Source organism: Onychomys torridus, chromosome 23 (genome assembly GCF_903995425.1).
Source record: "Onychomys torridus chromosome 23, mOncTor1.1, whole genome shotgun sequence".
NCBI classification, from domain to species: Eukaryota; Metazoa; Chordata; class Mammalia; order Rodentia; family Cricetidae; genus Onychomys; species Onychomys torridus.
In genome coordinates this window covers 64,258,092-64,279,213 of record NC_050465.1, presented here as the reverse complement: position 1 = coordinate 64,279,213, position 21,122 = coordinate 64,258,092, and the positions used below count along the sequence as shown (strand labels likewise).

The 21,122-nt window shown below is 40.0% G+C and overlaps 1 protein-coding gene and 1 pseudogene across 1 annotated transcript in view; one reads left to right on the top strand and one right to left on the bottom strand.

Moving 5' to 3' along the window:
* Positions 1-6,566: 6,566 nt before the first annotated feature.
* On the bottom strand, positions 6,567-7,101 carry LOC118572906 (annotated as a pseudogene).
* Positions 7,102-19,318: 12,217 nt separating this feature from the next.
* Positions 19,319-21,122, top strand: part of LOC118573046 (putative coiled-coil domain-containing protein 195) — a 50,669-nt gene continuing 48,865 nt past the window's right edge. Inside the window, exon 1 of the mRNA XM_036173019.1 lies at positions 19,319-19,550. Within this exon, the coding sequence (XP_036028912.1) occupies positions 19,319-19,550 (232 nt within the window). The remainder of the gene's footprint in view (positions 19,551-21,122) is intronic.

Sequence of the window (21,122 nt, the reverse complement as noted above, 5' to 3'; positions counted from 1 at the left end):
TTGATATACAGTGTTGAAAAGGGTTAAATATGGGCTGGAGAGATGGCTCAGAGGTTAAGAGCACTGAGTGTTCTTCCAGAGGTCCTGAGTTCAATTCCCAGCAACCACATGGTGGCTCACAACCATCTGTAATGAGATCTGGTGCCCTCTTCTGGCCTGCAAACATAGATGCTGTATACATAATAAGTAAATAATTTTTAAAAAAAAGAAAGAAAGAAAGAAAGAAAGAAAAGGGTTAAATAAATTTAATGGGATTTCCAGTAGATTTAGTAGGAGAGGAAAAAGTTAAATAGTAGAATTTGATATTCAGGAATACTTTGAGGCTAGAGAGATTGCTTAATGGGCAATGCTCTTACCACACAAGCGTGAAGGCCTGAATTCAGATCCCTAGAGTTCATGGAAAGCCAGGAGGGGTAGCATCTGAAATCTCAGTGCTCTATGATGAAAGGAGGGACAGGGAAGTCCTCAGGAGCTTGAGGGACAGAAAACCTGGAGTGTGCAGCCCAGGGGCAAACAACAGAAACCATGCCTCCAAAAGGGGGATGTCTGGCATTGTCCTCTAACCTCCATACACACATGATGGCATGTGAGAGCCCACACCCTCACACAGGAATGTGCACACACACACACACACACACACACACACACACACACACACACCACTAACAATAATAATAAAAAATAACCCACGAGTAAACCACCCACATGCTTCAGCATACATTCTTCTCTATTTGCTTTTCATCTCACTTCTACTAATTTATACATTCCTGTAACAACCTATCACCCATCTCACTTTTTAATATTTCTAAATTGGGCCTGGAGAGATGGATCAGTGGTTCATAGCACACACTGTTTTTACAGAGGGCCTGAATTTGGTCCTAGTACCCACGTCAGGCATTTCACAACTACCTGCTACACCAGTGTCCAGGAAATCCAAGGGGTCTCCACGGCTACCTGCACTCACATGCACATACCCACTCACAGAGTCACAGGCACACACATAATTAAAACTTTTAAAAACAAATCTTAAATTGCTGGCATTGGCATGGCTCACCCTTAAGAAACCTCAACCTGGCCAATATTAGAGTTTAACATTGGTTTATATTTTGGGGCAATAAATCCTACATGATGGGAAGTGCAAAAATCTTAACTGTATGCCAATGAGTTTGACAAATGATAATCCCTTATAACACATCACCCTGCTTCAAGATATATAACACTACCATCGCCCCCAAAACAAAATATATGTAGCGAAGTTAATGTAACACCTTCCCAGGGTTGTCGAAGAATAGCTGACAGTTATAATCAACTTTCTAGATAGCTCAGGACAAGAGAGTTGGGTGAAATGCTGGATCTCCTCAACTTTCCACCTAGAATCTGAAAGGCAACTAACCACGAGCACAAAATTCTCTGTTCTCTGCTCTGACAAATACAGATGAGCACACAGAGCTTCAGAAAGTTCCCTAACAGTAGGCAGACAGGAACAAAGGACCTGCAGGTTCACAGCTCAGGCTACAGCACAATAGTGGCGCTCCTAAAGCCGAGGCTTTCACCTGTTTTCTGGTTGTTTCATCTATCAACTGAGAAAAGTCATCTGGCATCTGGCATGGCAGATGAATTCATAAATCAAGTGGTGGTAGAAGGTGTTTAGGTATTTTTGGCATCTGGTGCAAGATGAAAGAGCACTATTACCTTGACTATTTTCTATGTTCGGGCCCAGGAGAACCTTCTCCCTTCCTGGTACTATGTTCCCCAGGGTAATGTAAGTTATTTAATATATAGCTTCTGCAAACTCTAGATCTGGTCATTATAATGCCACATGGCTAACAAGTCTCTGTTGTTGAGATAAGAAGTAAGAGTGTTAGGCCTGGGGCCTAGAAGAACCTACAACCACCATGACACCCTAGTCATCTTGTCCAAGAAGAGGAAGCCACCCTAAGATCCAGGAAACGTGGAAGAGGTGCCTCCATCCTTTACCAGACGGATGTTGCTTACTGACTGTGTCAGGGATGCCCTGACCTGAGACAACCAAGCCGAAGACAGGGACACTACGCCTACAACCAGAACAGGTATACCAAAAACTGGACAGTCACCCAAAGGCAAGCCTCTTTACCTGCACAGTAGGAGGCTCCCTGCTCTGTTGAACCCACACATCTGAGCAGGCTCCCTTGCCTTCGGGTCACCAGCAGGCTGGAAGACACCATTTGTGCACCGACAAAGAAAAGTTAGCCTCTTATTTTTCACTTTTGACACAAGATCTCGTGATGTTGCCCAGGCTGGCCTCAAATTTTATAATTCTCATACCTCAACAGCCTTCAGAGTACAGCGATAAGAGACTCTCTCATCCCTGGCTTCATGTTTCTATCCACAAATCCATTTTTCCCATTTTAGAATGTAGTGTGAATAGAATTATACTGAATCTTTGTTGTAAGGCTTATCTCATTCAGCATAAAATACTGACATTAATTCAAATGCTTGTATGAATCAATATTTTTTTTGGTTTTTTTTTTGTGTGTGTGTGTGTGTATGTATGTTGTTTGTTTGGTGCTGTACTAGTCCACTGCAAGAAGATATTGTACTTTATCTTATTGATAATCACACAGCTTGTTTCCAGTTCAGAGTTGTTATAGATAAAACTGCAATAAACATTGGCTATAGTCATTTCATTCTCTTATGTCAGGATCTAGAAGTAAAACTGCTGGGTCAAGTGACAAATTATTCATCTATCTTGGTTTTACAAAAACAGTCAGACCTTTCTCCACATTGATTGTTTCATTTCGTGTTCCTAACAAGAATGTAGGAGAGCTCTGTTTGTCCCACAGCTTCATCAACACCAAGACCAGCAGTCTCCACACGTATAAATAGATGTTGCCTGTCTTTTGCTTCTCTTCTTAATGATGTTGTTAGATCCTGGGACCAAAAGAAGGAAAATAATAACTCCACAGATTACACCAGCATCCCATGACAATATAGAACAGAGAAAGAAAACAGGAAAACAAACGACAAGTATTCCTAATAGTCTTTAATTAGATTTTACTCTATAACACCTTCGTGGATAGCCATTAGTTTTATGTGTCTTTGAGAGCATGTTGAGGAAGGCATATTCAATACTCAGACCCATAACTTCTATTTTATTTTTGCTTCAAAACAAAAAGCCAGAGACTCCTGTGCAAAGACTTATTGGCAAAACTACGTCTCATCAGGGAATGCTGGGGAAAACAGGAGCGTGATTCAGTCATTAAGAATCATTACTACTTACTTGCCCACATTGTAGGCAATCACTCTCAATGTTTGAAAATACAGCAAGAGGACAAACTATGACATTTAATCTTGATTCTGTTTCTGCAGAAAATAAGGAGAGTCCGGATGTATGAGAATCAACATTACACACAGAGGAGAGAGTCATTTTTTATCTGAGATAAATGCAAGTAAAAATTTCTCAAATGATGTCCAAAGTATCTCATCAGGAAAGACTCCACTTCTCTTACTCACCAGTGATTTTTCTAAGGAAAAAAATTATTAGATATTTTTCTAAATTATTGTACTGTGTCATCAATTTCATAGCTTAAAAACTTCAAGAAGATCTGAGTGTCCTATCCTCAGAGTTTATGGGTATCTCATTTGCTTTATGATAAGATCAATACATCCACTAGAACACAACATCTCTTCTGGACATTGATCCCTTGATGAGAAATGAGCTCCCTGAATCCATGTCTTATGTTTGTAAACAGAACCTGCATATTAACTCCTACTCTAGAGCAAGTTCTGAGCTTCCAAGAACCTACCAGGAATGTAGACAGGACATCCAGAACTCACTAAGCCCTCAGCACCTCCCTTTGTCTCCCCACCTGAGGGCTGGGTAAGCCAGCGGGCTCAAGGACTTTCTGTCCTTGTTTGTGAATATAAGTAGTATCAATTAAGTTACAAATGTGAGTCTTATCCTTTGCCTGCCATCAGAACACTCCAGCAGCTGCACCACACAGACTGAGAATAGAGGGAAGAGCCTTGCCAGGGCTTCCAGACTGATGGGAGGAGCCTATGACTCAGCTGTGTCTGTATACCATTTCTCCCCAGGCTGCTACAGTGTAGCCATACTAGCCTTCTCAAACACCCAACTGCAAAAGTAAATGACCATGTAATTCAAAATAAATAGAGAAAAAAATGGTAGCAATTTAAACTATTTTAATTGATATCCTTTAGTTTTTCTGATACTTTTAAAATTCCATATTTTGTATTACTATTTCTATTTTTTCTTTATTAAGAAAAATTTTCACTCATTTTACACACCAAAGATCGCCCTCCTCCCTTCTCCCATTCACCTAGCCTCCACGCAACCCACCCCTCACTCCCCCCACAGCACAAGAAGGCAAGGCCTCCAGAAGAGGCAAGCCAACATGCCACAAAGTCACACAGTTAATGACCAAGACTCTAGACAATAATGATGTGATTTTTCCTTAAATCTGGAGTTGACCTGAACTTTGGTTGAGCAGATGAATAGCTATCTATACAAACCCATGGCCACTTGCTTAATTTATAAACATTTCCAGAGACTAAGCATTTGAATTGAATACAAACAAGAATAAACTGTTAATTTATGGGAAGTACTTTAGTACATCACAAAGACAGTGATGACAGTCTGTATATCCAGTTAACTTTAGCTTCTACATTTCCATAGTCATTAACAAAATTTCATAGAAAATCCCACTGAACCAAAACTAGAACAAAATTAATTAAAAGTAAACCAGAAGTGAACTAAAAACCAACTCTTTTCACTGATTTTTAATCCTGGATATTTCTTTAATTTTTTTTGAAGTTAAATATTTTTATTAGTAGGAATCTATTCCTGTAAAAGTCTCGTGTGGGAAAAAAAAAATGCCAAAACAGCAGGAAAACTCTTGAAAGGTGAGATCACCACCTTCACAGTTGAGATGGTTCGTTTTCCCAAGGCCAACCTGGTTCAGAGCCTGAATGCCAGACTTCGGTGTTTATCTTCAGTCTATGAGGTCTCAGTCCAGTAGTGCTGTCTTGTTTAAGGACCAGAGAGCAACACCTTCAGGTTAGAAGGTCACTAAGCTAGAACAGGGCTCCATTTCTCAGGCTCTGCAGTCTAGACACCTAATCATGTAAATGGTGGAAACCAATGCTGAAACCAAAACCTCCCTGGCCCAGAGCAGCTGGGTGCCCCTAGGGCGAGTCTATATATAATTCTGGTTTGGTGTAATTGGGCTCTTAAACATGTGTTGTTTCCTCGGCCCAATCTCTTGCCTGCCAGTAGACTACCTGTATGTAGTCCCACCCTGTCCCTCAGAAAAGAAAGAAACCAGGCAAGACAGGAGAGGCCCAGGGCAGGGGAGTGAAAGGGCCGATTTAATGAAACTACAAACTGGGACCGGCCACAGTTCAGTGACAGGAGGCCATGCAGCGGTAGTGTGAGACCAGAGAGGGACAGCAGCAGGACACAGCGTCCACATGGGCATCTTCACAGACCACTCAGGAAATAGACAAGTTTGGGTTTACACCCTGGGCAAGACTCATGTCTAGGACACCCCCACCACTTGTGAGTTCTTCCTGGTCCCCAGCCCAGTGCCACAGTTGTCCCTACTTAAGTGCCCCAATATGGAAACAAGTCAACTATGGCAGAAAGACTGGTACTGACACCAGAGACCAATGAACCTACAAGGAGGCGCTTCTGATTGGCCCTGTCAGTAGCCATCAGGCAGAGGTTGTACCCAAACACAGCATAGGCATCAAAGTCAATAGGACAGGCTCATGGGCATTCATTTGTTCTTTTTGGCCCCAGAAGATATAGGGGTTCACAGAGGTGTGGCCAGAAAGGAGATCTGCACATTGACTGACTCAAAGTAAGCTACATGAGAACAAGGGCAAGTTCTTCTTAGTTACCAGGGCTTTAATTAGCCCAGTGTCGTCTTTGTCTTATACTAGGGAGCTCTTGGGTAGCTCCTGGAGTGTGGTAGAAGTCCTGGGGTTCCATACCTGAGAGTTCTGAGGCCTAGAGTTTGCAGTCATTATTTCTTTCTTACTCCACCTTTGGCACCCCAGACAACATACTCCACAGAAACCCAGGCCTTAAGACCCTGTCTTGCTTGGGTCCACTTAACTCTATGTGATGCCCTGACCTCATTCCAGCAGGTCAGAAGCAACTGTGGTTCCAGGCACAACCCTCACTGTAGGCTCTAGTCTGGGACCTATTAATGCTCTGGATGCTTTTGGTCCCAAGAAGAGTAAGGACCATGCCTGGACCTTATGCAGAAAGGAGGAATGAGGACCCCAGTAACACACCCTCTCCAGCTTATCTTCTGGATTACAAATGCCCAAGTAACACACAAAATCAGTGCCACCCCACTGGCTCTTGGCCTTAAATCCAGTGGAATTTTTGCTGGAAGAGTTGGATGCTCAGGGAAGGGCAAGGTGAGGACAAGATTTCCAGGAGACAGTGGCAGAACTTCCAGTCCTAAATGGGGGGCTGAGGGGTAGTGACCACTGAGCATGGGGAGCAAAGCACATGGGGCCAGACTGATAGATGGTGGAGTCCAAGGCTAGCTCTGTTAGCACAAGCGCTTGTATGTGTAGATGTTGCTTTGCAGCTGTGACATGTGTGCGTCACATCCTTGAAGTCATTGATAAGGCAGCGGATCAAGCAGCAGCCCAGATCACACCCCATGAAGCAGCAGAAGAAACCCCATACAAAATTCATCAGGCCAATCTCATAGCAGATCTTGGTGGCGATTGCCTGCTGGCAGTGGGGGCACACTGTTTGCACGGGGGCACCTTCAAAGATCTCTCCCTGTGGCACTGTCACTGTGGTGGCTGCCCCTGATGGGACCAAGACTGTGGCTGTGTGGCCCCAGGGCCAGCATAGCGCCTTGGTGGGTAGGGTCCTGCTGGAGAATAGCCCATAGGTGGGTGAGGGCCTAGAGGAGGGTAGAAACCTGCAGGCATGTAGGCTCCACCTGCATTCATGTGAGGGGGTACAAAGCCAGGCTGAGGCATTGGATGACCTGGTGGCTCATAAGGTGGGGGAGCAATGTCTGCAGAGGGCAGTGGCATGCCTGCTAACAGCTGCATCACCGCTGGGGAGGTACAGCCTGGAGTAGGTGGGGCTCCGCTTTTTCCTCTAGTAGTGGGGCTGTAGGCCTCCCGGATAAGGAGAGGGTTGGCTCGTTAGGCATCTTTGCTGCTGATCCTCCTGGACCTCAGATTCCTGGTGAGAATGAAAGCAGGTGGAGTAATTCAGCTACTGGCTGAGACTGGGATCCAGGAGGCTCGGAATCCAGGAACCCGAGGATGGAAGAGCACAGAGACCCACGCAGGTCTGGACGTGTGCTCCGAGGAGCCCCTCTACCAGGGGACTCAGAGCGCACGCCGGTCCCCGCCCCTCCGCCCCAATCCTGGATATTTCAAAATGAGAACTCTGCCCAGCTTGTCAGTGTGTATAACAGCCCCAAGGCCAGATGACCCCACTGCCCTGTGAAGGCATTGCCATATCTGGTTGTTTCTCACACAAGATTACTACGAGACTAGAAACTGTCCAAGGACTTCTAGCCCAGACAGACGGTGTGAAACCTCATCTCAGTGACAGCATCAGCTTAGGCTCTGGAGTCAAATGCTTCCACCATTTGTGTTAGCCACGCTTTCAGAAGAAGCAGATGCAGGGCCTGTTTGTAAGCACACTAGCCATCCCTTTCAAGAACTGGATGAGCGGGCATTCTTATTGCCTTCTCTACCAGCAGAGTATCTGCTCTTTCTTTTCTTTTCTTTTTTTTTTTTTTTTTAATAAATTCAGAGAAAACTGCTGCTCCCTTTCGCTTTGTTCAACACACCCTAGTAGCCTAGGGAACGAACAACTTTCTTTGTTCTAATACAAAGCAGCAGACAAAATTGCAGCTCATTTCAAACAGTCTCTTCTAGAAACCAATAAAAGAACCAAGTGTAATAGTTCATCTCTTCTATTTGGGATAAGAATTCTGTGCCACAGCAGAGATTCAATCAAAAATCTCAATTAGACAGTTCACCCTCAGATAAATCTAAGGGTGTCTCAGCACTTAAAATAATCAGCCATGGTTAATACTTCTTGAAAAGAAAGTCTGTTTTCCTACTACAAGCAATGCAGTTGTCCAGCAAACAGAATCCTTGCAAAGAGAACATAAAGAGATTGCTGCTAGTTTGGTGTTGAAAACTACTAAAATATTACCTCTAGCAGAAATTCTTTTCTCAACGCTACATTTTATGAACTGCAAAAACTATCCTAAATCTGCCCTTTCCCTCAGATTTCATACCAGCTACTTATCATCTACTCCAATCCACTCTCTATAGCCCCTAACACATTTTTAAACCTTAAAAATGAATAAATACAAACAAACAAATAAGGGCATTTAAGACAATCACCTTTGGGAGGTTTGCAAGGCCTTTGACAATCTGGCTGACCCTGACTATCATCTCTAAAGAACAGTCTCTCAGTAGTTTCTTCCTAATGTTAACCACCATCTAAATTTTGTTTTGTTTTGTTTTGTTTTGTTTTGTTTTGTTTTGTTTTTCGAGACAGGGTTTCTCTGTGTAGCTTTGTGCCTTTCCTGGATCTCACTCTGTAGACCAGGCTGGCCTCAAACTCACAAAGATCCACCTGGCTCTGCCTCCCGAGTGCTGGGATTAAAGGTGTGTGCCACCACCGCCCGCCCTAAATTTTTATGATCTTAACTGTTTGACGGTTGTGGTAGTCTGTGACTGGCCCCCATAAGCTCATAGGGAGTGGCACTATTAGGAGGTGTGGCTTTGTTGGAGTGGGTGTGGCCTTGTTAGTGGCAGTGTGTCACTGCGGAGGCGGGCTTTGAGGTCTCACATATTCTCAAGCCACACCCAGTGTCTCAGTTCTATTCCTGTTGTCTGCAGATCAAAAAGTAGAGCTCTCAGCTCTTTCTCCAACAGCATGTCTGCCAGCAGGCTGCCATGTCCCACCATGATAATGGACTAAACCTCTGAAATTGTAAGCTACCCCGCTAAATGTTTTCCTTTATAAAAATTGCCATGGTCATGGTATCTCTTCACAGCAATAGAAACTCTAAGACAGGGCATAACGACAACTGTGCACTTTCTATCAGTTGAACTCCACCACATAGTTGCACTTGTTACACTCAGGGACAGCTTGGAACAGCTTGTCTGTGAACCAAGGAGGAAAATTAAGTAAGATTAGTAAATACATTTAAATATATTCATTTGAGGTATGGATTTCCATTTGAAGATTGTTATGTCAATCTATGTCAATCCCAGAACTTTGTTAACACTTTTTAATAATTTTATTTCCTCTTAGGGACATGGGTGTTTTGTAATTCCAATAGGGTCAACTTCTTTGCAGTGGGAGCAGAAATCTCTACTCTTGGTAATTAACTGCCTTGAGAGGCTAAGAGCTACACGTCTATGCTATCTTATTGTCAACCTTCAACTTCTCATTCCTTATCATCTTTATTATTTTAATAATCTATATGGATTACTAATACTATTCTTCACATATCCTTCCAGGCATGTTAATTAAAAATATTTGCCTTCTTGTCCCTTTATTGTTCATGCTCATTACAAGTATTTTTATTCTGTTTCATCTCTTGCCTTTCACAAGATTTCCCCAGTTTTCTCCTCATTTCTTACCCAGGCAAAGTCAAAGTGAGGTATTATAGACTCATGTTAAACTCAGCGTATGTACAATTATAGGTATGCGTGAGGGAGAGAAAGACAGAGACAGTCAGAGACAGAGAAAGTGACTGGTACAGGAACAGCACAAGCCTCTTCTTTGGTGGGTTTCATTACTGAGTGACCCCACACAGATGGACATACCATACATTGGATAGTGCCATTTCTGCATGTCCATAGCCATTGGACGCTTCTTAAGTCACAGGTCCTGCTGTTGAAGGCATGGTTTTAAGGACTCCATCTACAGTTTTGATCTCAGCTTCCATGTGAACTTTCCTATAAACTGCCAGATCGACTGTCATTTAATTAATTTGTTAATAAATTAATTTATTTATTAACTTAATTATCTATTATTTTATGTGTATGAGGGCATTGTCTACATGTATGTCTGAGCACTACATGTATGCCTGGTGCCCTCAGAGGTCAGAAGAGGACTAAATGGTTGTGAGCTACCATATGGGTTCTGGGAATTAATTTTAACTTGATTTTTAGCTTCAAACTTTTGTCACCCTTTTCTCTTCCTGGTCTTTCTAGAGCCATGTGTCCTTCTCTTTAGAGTAGCTTTGAGGACAGTGCATAGAGAGCATTTGTGTTCATTCCTCTGTGCTTGGCTGCAAGAACGGGGACATCGCGGTCCTTACTCCTGTGGTTCTGTTGTCTGTGCCACTTGGTTTTTTAATATTTTTTAAAAGTTTTTAAAAGTTACAATATAATTCCATCATTTCCCCCTCTCCTTCCTCCTCTCCAATCCTTTCTATGCAGCCCCCTCTCTCCTTTCAAATTTATGGCCTCTTTTTCACACACACACACACACACACACACACTTCTGAATAGATAAATACAACCTCTCCATCTATTACCTATGTGTATATGATTATGATCTCAGGAATGAGTAGTTGGTATTGGAGAGCCAGCTGAGGGGGTTTCATCCCTGGGAAGACCATTTCTCCAGTTCTCAGCATTCACCAGTTGTCTGTAGTTCTTTGTCTAAGATTGAGGCCCCAAAAACTTTCTCCCATTTTAAGCCTTTCCACTGTAACAGACGTTTAGCTAGACTGAACTACTCACCCCCAACAATGCCCCATTTTAAGCAGTGCTATGAAAAGAGTCCATAACTAAGGTAATAAAGGCATCATTAGACCTACTCTCCTGGGGGTATCTTTTGTTTTCTAATTACCAGCATTTTACTTATGATGGTGTATATTTTATTTCTATAGTTTAGAATACATGAATCTTGTTCTGTTTTTCCAGTGCTGACCTTTACATGTTTATCAGATTTATCTGCATCTCTATCTTTCTGTAAATGTATACAATGAGTCACATCTGCATTTTCCAAAAAATGAGAAGAGACACTTAGCACTTCATCATCCTAGAATATTTAATGTCATAATTATGGGATTTTAGTTCCAGATAAGTTGCTATTACTTTTTTATATTGCATACCAAAGATTAATACGATAGTTTAGCATCTCACTGGTTTATTTACCTGTCAATTCTTACAACTCAGATTTTACTCTTTTCTGATTCAGTTTTCAATTGTTGCAATATATCCTTAACTCAGTCTTTCTCAGAACATTTGTAAATGATAATCTTGCAGAGTCTTAGCAGGTCTAAAACTTCTTCTTTTTTTTTTTTTCATCACTGTCTCATACATAAATGAGTGTTGGGCTGGATCTAGAATTCAAAATTCAAAATCACTTTATCCCAGGACTTAGAGAATAGTTCCTTTTCCGACAAGCATCCAGTACCTTGGGATTCTTTCTTCACCTGAAGCTTTTAGGATATTCTCTTAAGGGTTCTGACCATGAACACATCAAGAGGCATCTACATATATAAGCCCTTTAAGACATTCGTCCTGCTGAACACACAGAGGGTAATGTCATTCTTCAACCCAGAGAAGCTTCCTCTCTTGATTTCTAACCTCTGAGTTACCTTCTGCAGCATGAGGAAGTACCCCAAAATGTCATGGCTTAAAACGGTGTTGTTTTGCTTCTCTCTTCTCCAATCCTCTAAGCTACCTGGTTGGCTGCTTCTGAAAGGATGATGGGACTTCTAGATTCCATCCCAGCGCCTGATAACAGAAAGACATGATTAGATTTCCAGAAGATCTATTGCCTTCAAATGATCTAGACCTTACCCAACTTCTGATTGTGTCTATGTCCTTGTGCTGGCGCTCATGTGTTTTATTTAGGAATTCTCAATAGAAAGGAATTAAGTCGCCAGGGGGTAGTGGCACACACCTTTAATCCCAGCACTTGGGAGGCAGAGGCAGGTGGATCTCTGTGAGTTCAAGGCCAGCCTGGGCTACAGAGTGAGGTCCAGGAAAGGCGCAAAGCTACACAGAGAAACCCTGTCTCAAAACAAACAAACAAAAACAATTAAGTCAATAATGATTAATGCCTAAAATGCATGAATAAATTTTGAGATTAAATGCCCTCCCTTCATCATGGCTACAACAATTTGAGGACCCAATGTGAGATAATCTGTAAGAGTCTATTCACGTATATCCCACTAATCCCCTCAGAAGCCACTTAGTTAGCGAATATTCATTGAAACTTATTGTGCAGCAGCTAGCTACTTTCCTCACATTTGTGGATCCACTAAAGACAAGACCGACCAAACCCACAATCACAGTGTCTATGTTCTACTAGAAAAGGTACATAATGACATAAGGAGTCAATAAACAAAAGCATTTTCTGTCCTATTGAACTTCATCAGGAAGAAAAATAAACCAAGGTGAAGAATCGTGGTATGACAAGGACAGCTATTTCAGACAGTGACGATCTCTTTGAAGAGTTCACTGCCCAGCAGAGAGCTAAATAAAGTGAATGAACAAAATATGATTTCATTCCTGTTATCACCATGGTACAGATGTGTCTCAGTTATTAAATTATATAACCATGTCTTTAAAAATAACTTAGAGTTAAATTTCAACACAAAAAAATAATGACTATAGCACATGGAACTCTAAATGTCTATCCAGAGCCATTCTGTGAAAAACGTATATAATTACATGATTGTAACACTACTAATCAAAGAAAAAGAAGCTATCAATTTCAGAGTGGGAAGGGACGTTGAAGGCATTCAAGGGAGGGTAACTAGAGGAGATTAGATGGAGGAAGCAGGGGAAGTGATGTAATACTATTGTAATTAAATTTATATTAAAAACTAATCATCTTTCAATAAGAAAATACCACAGCCAGGGTCTCTCGTTAAAGACACTGAATTTCTTACAGGTCTGGAAGCTGTAAAGCTACAATTAAGGTATTGGAAATTTTTTGGTTTTGCTGATGATCTCTTTTTTTTTTTTATGTTCTCATGTGGCCTTTCCTCTTTCTGTACACAGATAAAGGAGGCATGAGCTCTCTGGAGCCACTTCTAACATGAGCATTAATCCTATCAGATCACCTTTATGATCTCATTGACTTCCTTAAAGGCCCTATTTCCACATAATATAGCTATACCAGGAGCTAGGGTTTCAACATATATAGTTGGGGGACATTCAATCCATAAGAGCTTTATATCTAGGAAGTGCCACACATGCAATTTCAACCCAAAGATATCAGGCTGTAAAGCTCATTCATTTTCTATCATGACACAAAATAGCGCCCAGCTGAGAAAGATGTGCAGCAGATGAAACAAAACAGTGTATTTAAAATGGTTTGTATTGTATTAATGAACTGCACAAGCATAAAACAGTGATATTACTCCCAAGACTGCTGTTATTTCTTATAATTTAAAGTCTCTTGAAGCACTGGAGTTTCATTTCATGCTTTTGCATATAATACATAAGTATTAAGAAGTAAGAGACCAATATAAATCAATTTAATATTTAAGGGAATGCTAATATGCAGCAGGTTGGAATGAGAGCCTCTGGGTATGGGTAACACACACACACACACACACACACACACACACACACACACACACACACACTGCCTGGGTCCCCTACCCTCCTACATGCTAATAGAAAATATTTGTCCTTTATCTACCAAAGGTCTCAACCTCTAATATAGTCAGAAGGGTAGATAGGATCTCAACATATGAATTAGGCCATGGGAGAGGAACAAACATTTAGTACATGACGTATCTCATAGGGAAAATGAAGTTACCTACTTCCTGGAAGTCTCAAATAGGAAGCCATGAGACTTAATCCATCCCCATTAACTTGTTATATAGGCTTTCTACAGTGTACTGTAAAAGGGTGAATAAGTTGCCTGTTGTTTAAAATGTGGATATCTTGCAGAATTTGGATTCCCGGTTTTTGAGGGGCTAAGGATGTGGATCAATTTGCAAAGTGCTTGCCTAACATACACAAGGTGCTATGTTCAATTTCCAGAACCTGATAAACAAGTCATGGTGGTATGTGGTAGCACACACCTGTGATCACAGCACTCAGGATTTGGAGGCCAGAGAATTGGAAGCTCAAGGCCATTCTCAGCTATATGGTGAATTCCAAGCCAGCCTGAGCTACATGAGACCTCATTCGAAAAGGGGACAGGTGGGGCTAGAAATAATAGTACTTCACTCATTCATGGTAAAGCTTAGTTGGGGCTCAGTAGCTGTCTAACTTATCATTCCCATTTATCTATCTTATTCACCTTATTTCTGAGGACACTTGACTCATGCTTTTTCCAATGCTTGTTTTTTAAGCTATGGCCTCAGATCTCCTCACTTTCCTATTTGATCCCTTCAATATTTTTCCCATGTGTTTCAGTCTCAGAGTGTGGACTGAAACATTTATTATCTATCAATGAACAACTATAACTATAAGTTGTTCTTTCCATGCCTATGTCCAAAAAAGTCTCTTTAAGTGCCAAAAGCTGCCCAAGCCAAGACCATCTCACATCTGGCTGCACAGGGAGATAGTTAATTTCTTTCATGTGAATTGACCCAGGCCAACCTTAAGCATCTCTTTTGCTGACTTATCCCCAGGTCATGAGCATTGTGTCCATCAAATGCTTGTTCTTTCCATTTTCCTTTCCACATGATTGCTTTGCCACTGTGTAGTCTTCAAATGTCTAAACAACAGCTGAATGGCAAACCATCAGATGTGGTCCTGAGTCTGGACTCACTGCAGCAGCAGATGCTTCTGGTCACCAGGGAAATCGGTATGACAATAGCTGTATATCAAGTTCAAGGTCACAGTGAATCCTCAACAATGACCATGCAAGTAGAATTTCTCAGGAGCTGTTTAAATATTTTATGACAGAAAGATAAGTGTCTGCTTGAAAAAGAAGACATACAATTTCATGCAAGCAACTTTTTCCTACTGTGTCATCGAGGGTAAGGCAATTGGATATCTTTGCATGGAAGTTGATGTGACTGAGTGGTAACGATCTAGTCAAAAGCCCTGTGTTCTCTTCTGACCTTGTTTGTCCTCTGTTAGTGATTCACCCGCAAGGTTCTGGCAGGTAAGGTAACCTCTAGTCAACCTTATTCCGAGGATTTTGTGAGGTATGATTTATGTTCAGTAAAAGGAAATTTTATAGCATAATTTATTTGAGGCAAGTAGGAAGAAAGACACTTTTGGTTCCAAATATTTCTCTCCACTGAAAAACCAGACATCCCAAAGCGAGGAAGTGCCCACTAAAACTTTGCCTTTGGATCTAAAAGAGCTGAACATCGATTCCCTTCTCACAGTGCTAACTTACGCTAGAGACTGAGGGCAATAGGCTCACTGGGTAATGAAGATAAGAAGATTGGCTCTATGGGTATCTGAAGGTGACCTGGACATCTATACTATAAGATATCTACATGCTTAAAAATGAATAGCTCTCAATTATAAGGTCTTAGTGCTAATACAACAATATACAGAGTTTAACCAGTTTTTATTTGCATGACCATTTAAAAACCCTTGTGATAACTATTGGGGAATAAAACTACATAGATAGATAGATAGATAGATAGATAGATAGATAGATAGATAGATAGATTTACTGATAGGTAAAAAGATCAATATAATCTGCACGTCCAGTTTTTGTAGAGTAAGATGTAAGCACTCAGCTGCTATTGCAGCACCATGCTTGTCTGCCTGCTGCCATATTCCCCACCATGATGGTCATGGACTCTCACCCTCTGAAACTGTAAGCCCCAAATAAATCTTTCCTTCTATAAGTTGTCTTGATAATGGTGTCATATCACTATAATAGAAAGTAAATAGGATAGATTACATACATGTATGCATAAAAACCATACAAAATCATATCACACAAACACAAGAATGATTTCCCTTTTGGATATTTCTCTTCAATCTTTTTTACAAAGTTTATGTTTCACTCTATATACCATTGGGTACTACATTTTTCATTCAGCATTTTGGGGTCCAGAATACTGTTTTGTTGTATAGCTACATTTTAATTATTTATTATCATTGTTTGAACATTTAGATTATTTCCAAGGCTTTGCTATTGATTTGTTGTAGTGCATCCAAAAATTTTAGATGGAATTTAATACTTTACAGTTAAGAACTTGTGTATTTGTGTGTGCATGTGTTATACATACATGTGTGTTGTGCAATTGTGCCTTTATGCTTCCACAGTATACACTTTACTGACTGAACCAACTCCCTATTCCTAGTAAAAAAAAAAACAACAACTTCTTTAAATGCTTGATATTTAATGCTAAATTGTTCATTTAAAAAACATTACAATTATTAAGTCTGTGGAAGGTTCTTTATTTTATTTTCCAAAATTTTTACTAACTTCTTAGGCCCCTCCAAAGATAAGCACTTCATTACTTTAATATCCCAAATTACTCAGAAGTCTGGACTTTTTCCACTTTTCTTCTCATGTATTTTTTTCTCAGAACTGTTTTTAACTTTATCTTGAATGTGAACTCATGAATATTACTATATCATCATTATAGTTTTATTTTGTGTTGACAATCTAAGTAGATAAGTCTATGGAAAAAAAGCCTTCACAAGCAGACGCTGCATAATGATTGTCTCCAGATGACCCTTAGAATGATTTTGTCAGTTTTTCAAGTCCCATTGGGATTTTGGTGGGCTCTCATGAAATGGATAAATTATTTAAAATCTACAGTCTTCTTGCCAGGAACAGATTCCATTTTCTTATGTTCTTTTGTATGCCTCTGTAAAATGCTAGCATTTTCTTCATTGTGCAAACATCAAACACTATAAAGAAAATCCTTTTGTGTTTTACTTGTGAAGAACTCTTGTCACTGGGAAACTTTTCAATTGTTTTTTTCTGCATAGCTATTGGTAGTACTTAGGAAAATTACTGACTTTTTAAGTATTTATTCTGTGGCAGAATAAAATTTTGGATTCACTTTCTCTTGTTCATAGAAATATAATCAAATTGTCTATGACTATAACTCTCTTGTAATTTCCAATAGTTATACATTATTTTGTGTCCTATGTTGTTGCTGAAAACAAAGTGAAATATAATTTCAATCTGGATATAATTTTACTACTTACTTGTGTAGAATATTTTCTAGAATATTGTTTGCTTTAATACAATGCAGGCTCTATGATAGATGCCTTCAGAAGAACGTCTTTACAGCTGGATAGCCTAGTTCAAGAGGCCTATTGATATATAGTGTGTTTAAAAAGAGTGTCTACAATGCACTCAACACCCTTGAAACCACATTAAACAACAAACAGCTGAAGAAATAGGTAGTGTTGGTTCTGGAGAATGGAGACTCATAAAACCTGCTAGAGCAGTGGATCTCAACCTTCCTGATGCAGTGACCGCTTGATATAGTTCCTCTTGTGCTGACCCCCAACCGTAAAATTATTTTTGTTGCTACTTCACAGTCGTAATTTTGCTACTATAATGAACTGTAATGTAAGTATGTGTGTTTTCTGATGTTCTTAGGTGACCCCTGTGAAAAGGTCATTCAGCCCCCTAAAAGGGCCAGGACCCACAGTTTGAGAACCACTGTATTAGAGCAAGAATTTCATAAAAACAAAGGTTAGATGTGTTACCAACTGCTTCCAAAAAGACTGTCTGAAAACAAGCACATAGAGGGTAACTAAAAAAGCAAGATACAGCTGGAGCTGTAACTCAGCTGGTAGACTATTTGCTTAGCATCCATGATGTCCTATGTTTGATCCCTAGAGCCCTTAAAGCCAAGTGTGGTAGTGTAATTCCAGTACATAGAGGCAGGGAAATCGGGAGTTCAAGGTCACCCTCAGCTACATATAAACTCTGAGTCCAAACTAGACTAGTGAGATACAGCTTCCACACCAAAAAAAAAAAAAAAAAAAAAAGTAACAAACGCTAGGGGAAAAAGTACTCTCTTAAAATAGAAGTACTCAAAAATGTGGTCCATTACAGACAAACTGTGAAACATCCAATGGTGGTTAGACTAGGCCACCATTCAAATCCCATTTTACTTTATGGTCATTTCCATTATCCACTTGGGTACTCTCTAGAGAGCCTCATACATAAGTGTTTGCTAAAATGTATTCATATTAAACCAGAAAAAAACATGTCAGGACAACCTACTTGTTTTCATAGACTAAGTTTTGAATAAATATATCCTAAAATTTGAACATATAAAAGGATTTATTGATTGGAACTATATCTATTAGTAGAGTGCTTGCCAAACATTCATAAGGTCCTGGGTTCAATCCCCAGTACTGGTAATACATAAATGAATAGTATTAAAAGTTAAATTTGTTTAGTAAAAAAAAAAGCAATAAAACTCACAAATGTCTATTAGGATGCACAGAAAGTGTTAACATACAGAGGAAGAAGAAGAAAACAGTGTTCTAATCAACTTTACCCAGTTGAGAATCTCATTTATGTTCACTGAATTTCTAAATATTGCCGTCAGAGACTATGCTATTTAGGACTGTACTTTTCATTCCCAACAAAGAAACCTGTTGAGAAAATGGGCAATGAAAGATGTAGCTGCCTTATGCCTTTCTCTTCAAGATCAATGCTCACCCTGGATCTTCTCACATTCCAAAATCTCCCTGGAAAACCTCTGCCAAGAAAACATCCTAAAAGCCAATAACAGCACAAATGTATCTGTACGGACAGAAACCTGCCTATCTTGAGGAAGCTATACACAATTACCATTAACACATGTCAATGATATCCCTATAGTTAGTTCATATGTCACCCTGTGGTTAACATCAGATTTTCCTAACCAACATGTTTCAAAATTAGTAATTTGTCCCAAAATGCAAAACTACAGTGTATTTTACAAAGCAAAGAATTGTTTGTCAGTTTTGATGTACTTGTAGCAGCTGGTGGTCATGTGACTATTTGATCCCGAATGTGGCAACAGAAAAGACTGAATGGCAATCATGATGGTGAATTAATGATGGAAACAAGAAACTCTGTCCTTTACTGGGAATTTTTTTAAATATTCCATTCTCCCAGACACAAACAGCATTCTATGGCTGTTGATTGATATGAAATGAAGAATAGAAAAGTACTGTTCTGGAAAACAAAACCCAGGATGAATAAGTCATGAAGATCTTTTACCTCCTTAGACAATCTTACCCAGGTGCTGAAAGATGGTATAGGGAGGCATGAGCTCCATTGTTCAAGTGGCATATATTGTTTATAGGCAGGATGACCCTGTCCCACTAAGTAGATTATGTATCTGGCTCATGAGAAAAGGTTGGTCTGGGAGAGGAGGTAATGGAAGCTAGCATCCAACTCATGCAGGTTATCCAAGAAATGCGGGCAGAAATCAACAGACTACAGAAAGAGAATCATGCCCTCCGTGTGAAGCTGACTTCCAGTAGTCAGACAGCCTCTGGATCAGAGAGAGAATCAGAAGACAAAAGGGAAGAAGCAGTGTATGGGCAATCTCTGGGGGCCCTTCCTGGTGGTATTCCCACTGGGTCTACACCAGCTGTGCAGGAACAAGGTACCGAGCATATGTGGTTCTTATAGTTACACTTACCTTTTCAAGTATCTCCCAAATGACTGATTTGTTGGTCTACTACAATAAATTCATCATTTGGTACTTGCAGTGATGAGTTTCAGCCTCTTCCTCCTAGAAGATGTTGAATCCTTAATCAAAATTTCCTTTAGGTTCTCCAAGCCATGTATTTCAATAACAATAAAATGATTTCTGAGTATACCAGAAAAGATTAGAACAAATGTGTGAAAATCAGTCACATTCAGAAGTTTTTTCCACCTTCACTTTAACTATATAAATTCTGCAAATGTAGAACAATGAAGGTGCATGTTGATTGGCTTGATCATTTATTAAGCAGAAATAACTTTTTAAGTGTGTTAGTTTATGGATCAAAATCAGATAAATATGGTTCTCGATGATTTGTTATTCAGCCACTTGACTCTGGGCTCCATACTAAACCCCTTGAATCTTCTCAGCCTGGAAGTACAGTAGTGCATGCTTCTGTGCTAATGGCAACTATTTGCAATGATAAGTAGTACCTGAATGTATGCAAAAAATGACAGGCACTAGCTCTTCTCCTTGTTCTATAATGTGAGCATACATTATGCACACTTCAACCCAGATAGATAGATAGATAGATAGATAGATAGATAGATAGATAGATAGATAGATAGAGACAGGTAGATAGATAGAATATATATATATATGTATATATATATATTACCTCAAGATGCAAGGTCAATATTTACCATATTTTAAAAGTCAAATATCTCACTTTTCCACAGGAGAGACTTAATTCCATAATTACTTGAAAGGTTGCAATCAACAGTAAGTAACATATTCTACATTTCAGTTGTCAGTGATCATCTACAACAACATACTCAAATAAAAATGATATACGTAATTAACTACTCATAGCTCTTAATCAAAATTTTCAGGCAATGCCAATTAGACGTTGGCAACAGTTTGATAGTGTCACATCTGCTGGTTGATCCTATTAGAGATGTATCTTTCTAGTGATGAGGAGTAGCATTTCAAAGCTGCAAATACATTCCTATCCGGACCTGAGAAATTCTGTCTACTGATTATCTGAAAAAACTACAAAGGAATAGTCTATAAGGTTAGACTTCCTTATTGGAAAACAGGAAGAAAAGATATGGATATTTGTAATACATCTTTACTACAGGGTTTCTAATTCCCTACAATGGTGACCATTTTTTACTGATTAATTCTTCATTGTCAAAGTCAGTCTAGATGTTGTATGATGTTCAGCATCTCCATGCTCTCTAACAAGCAGTTGCTGTAGCACTCACTAGTCCAACCAGGTTCCAACCCTGAAGTTGTCTCCAGCCAGGCATAGTGGCATGTCAATGACCCCAGTATATGAGAAGCTGAAGCAGGATAATCACGAGTTTGCAGCTAGCAACACAGTGAGTTCAAGGTGAGGCTGGGTGAGAGTGATACGCTGTCTCAAACAACAACAAAATGTCTCTGAGCATTGTCAAATGCTCACTGGTGGATAGCTCCCTCCCTTGCCATCACAAGCCACTGACTGGCTCTAAAGGTGCATAATATCGC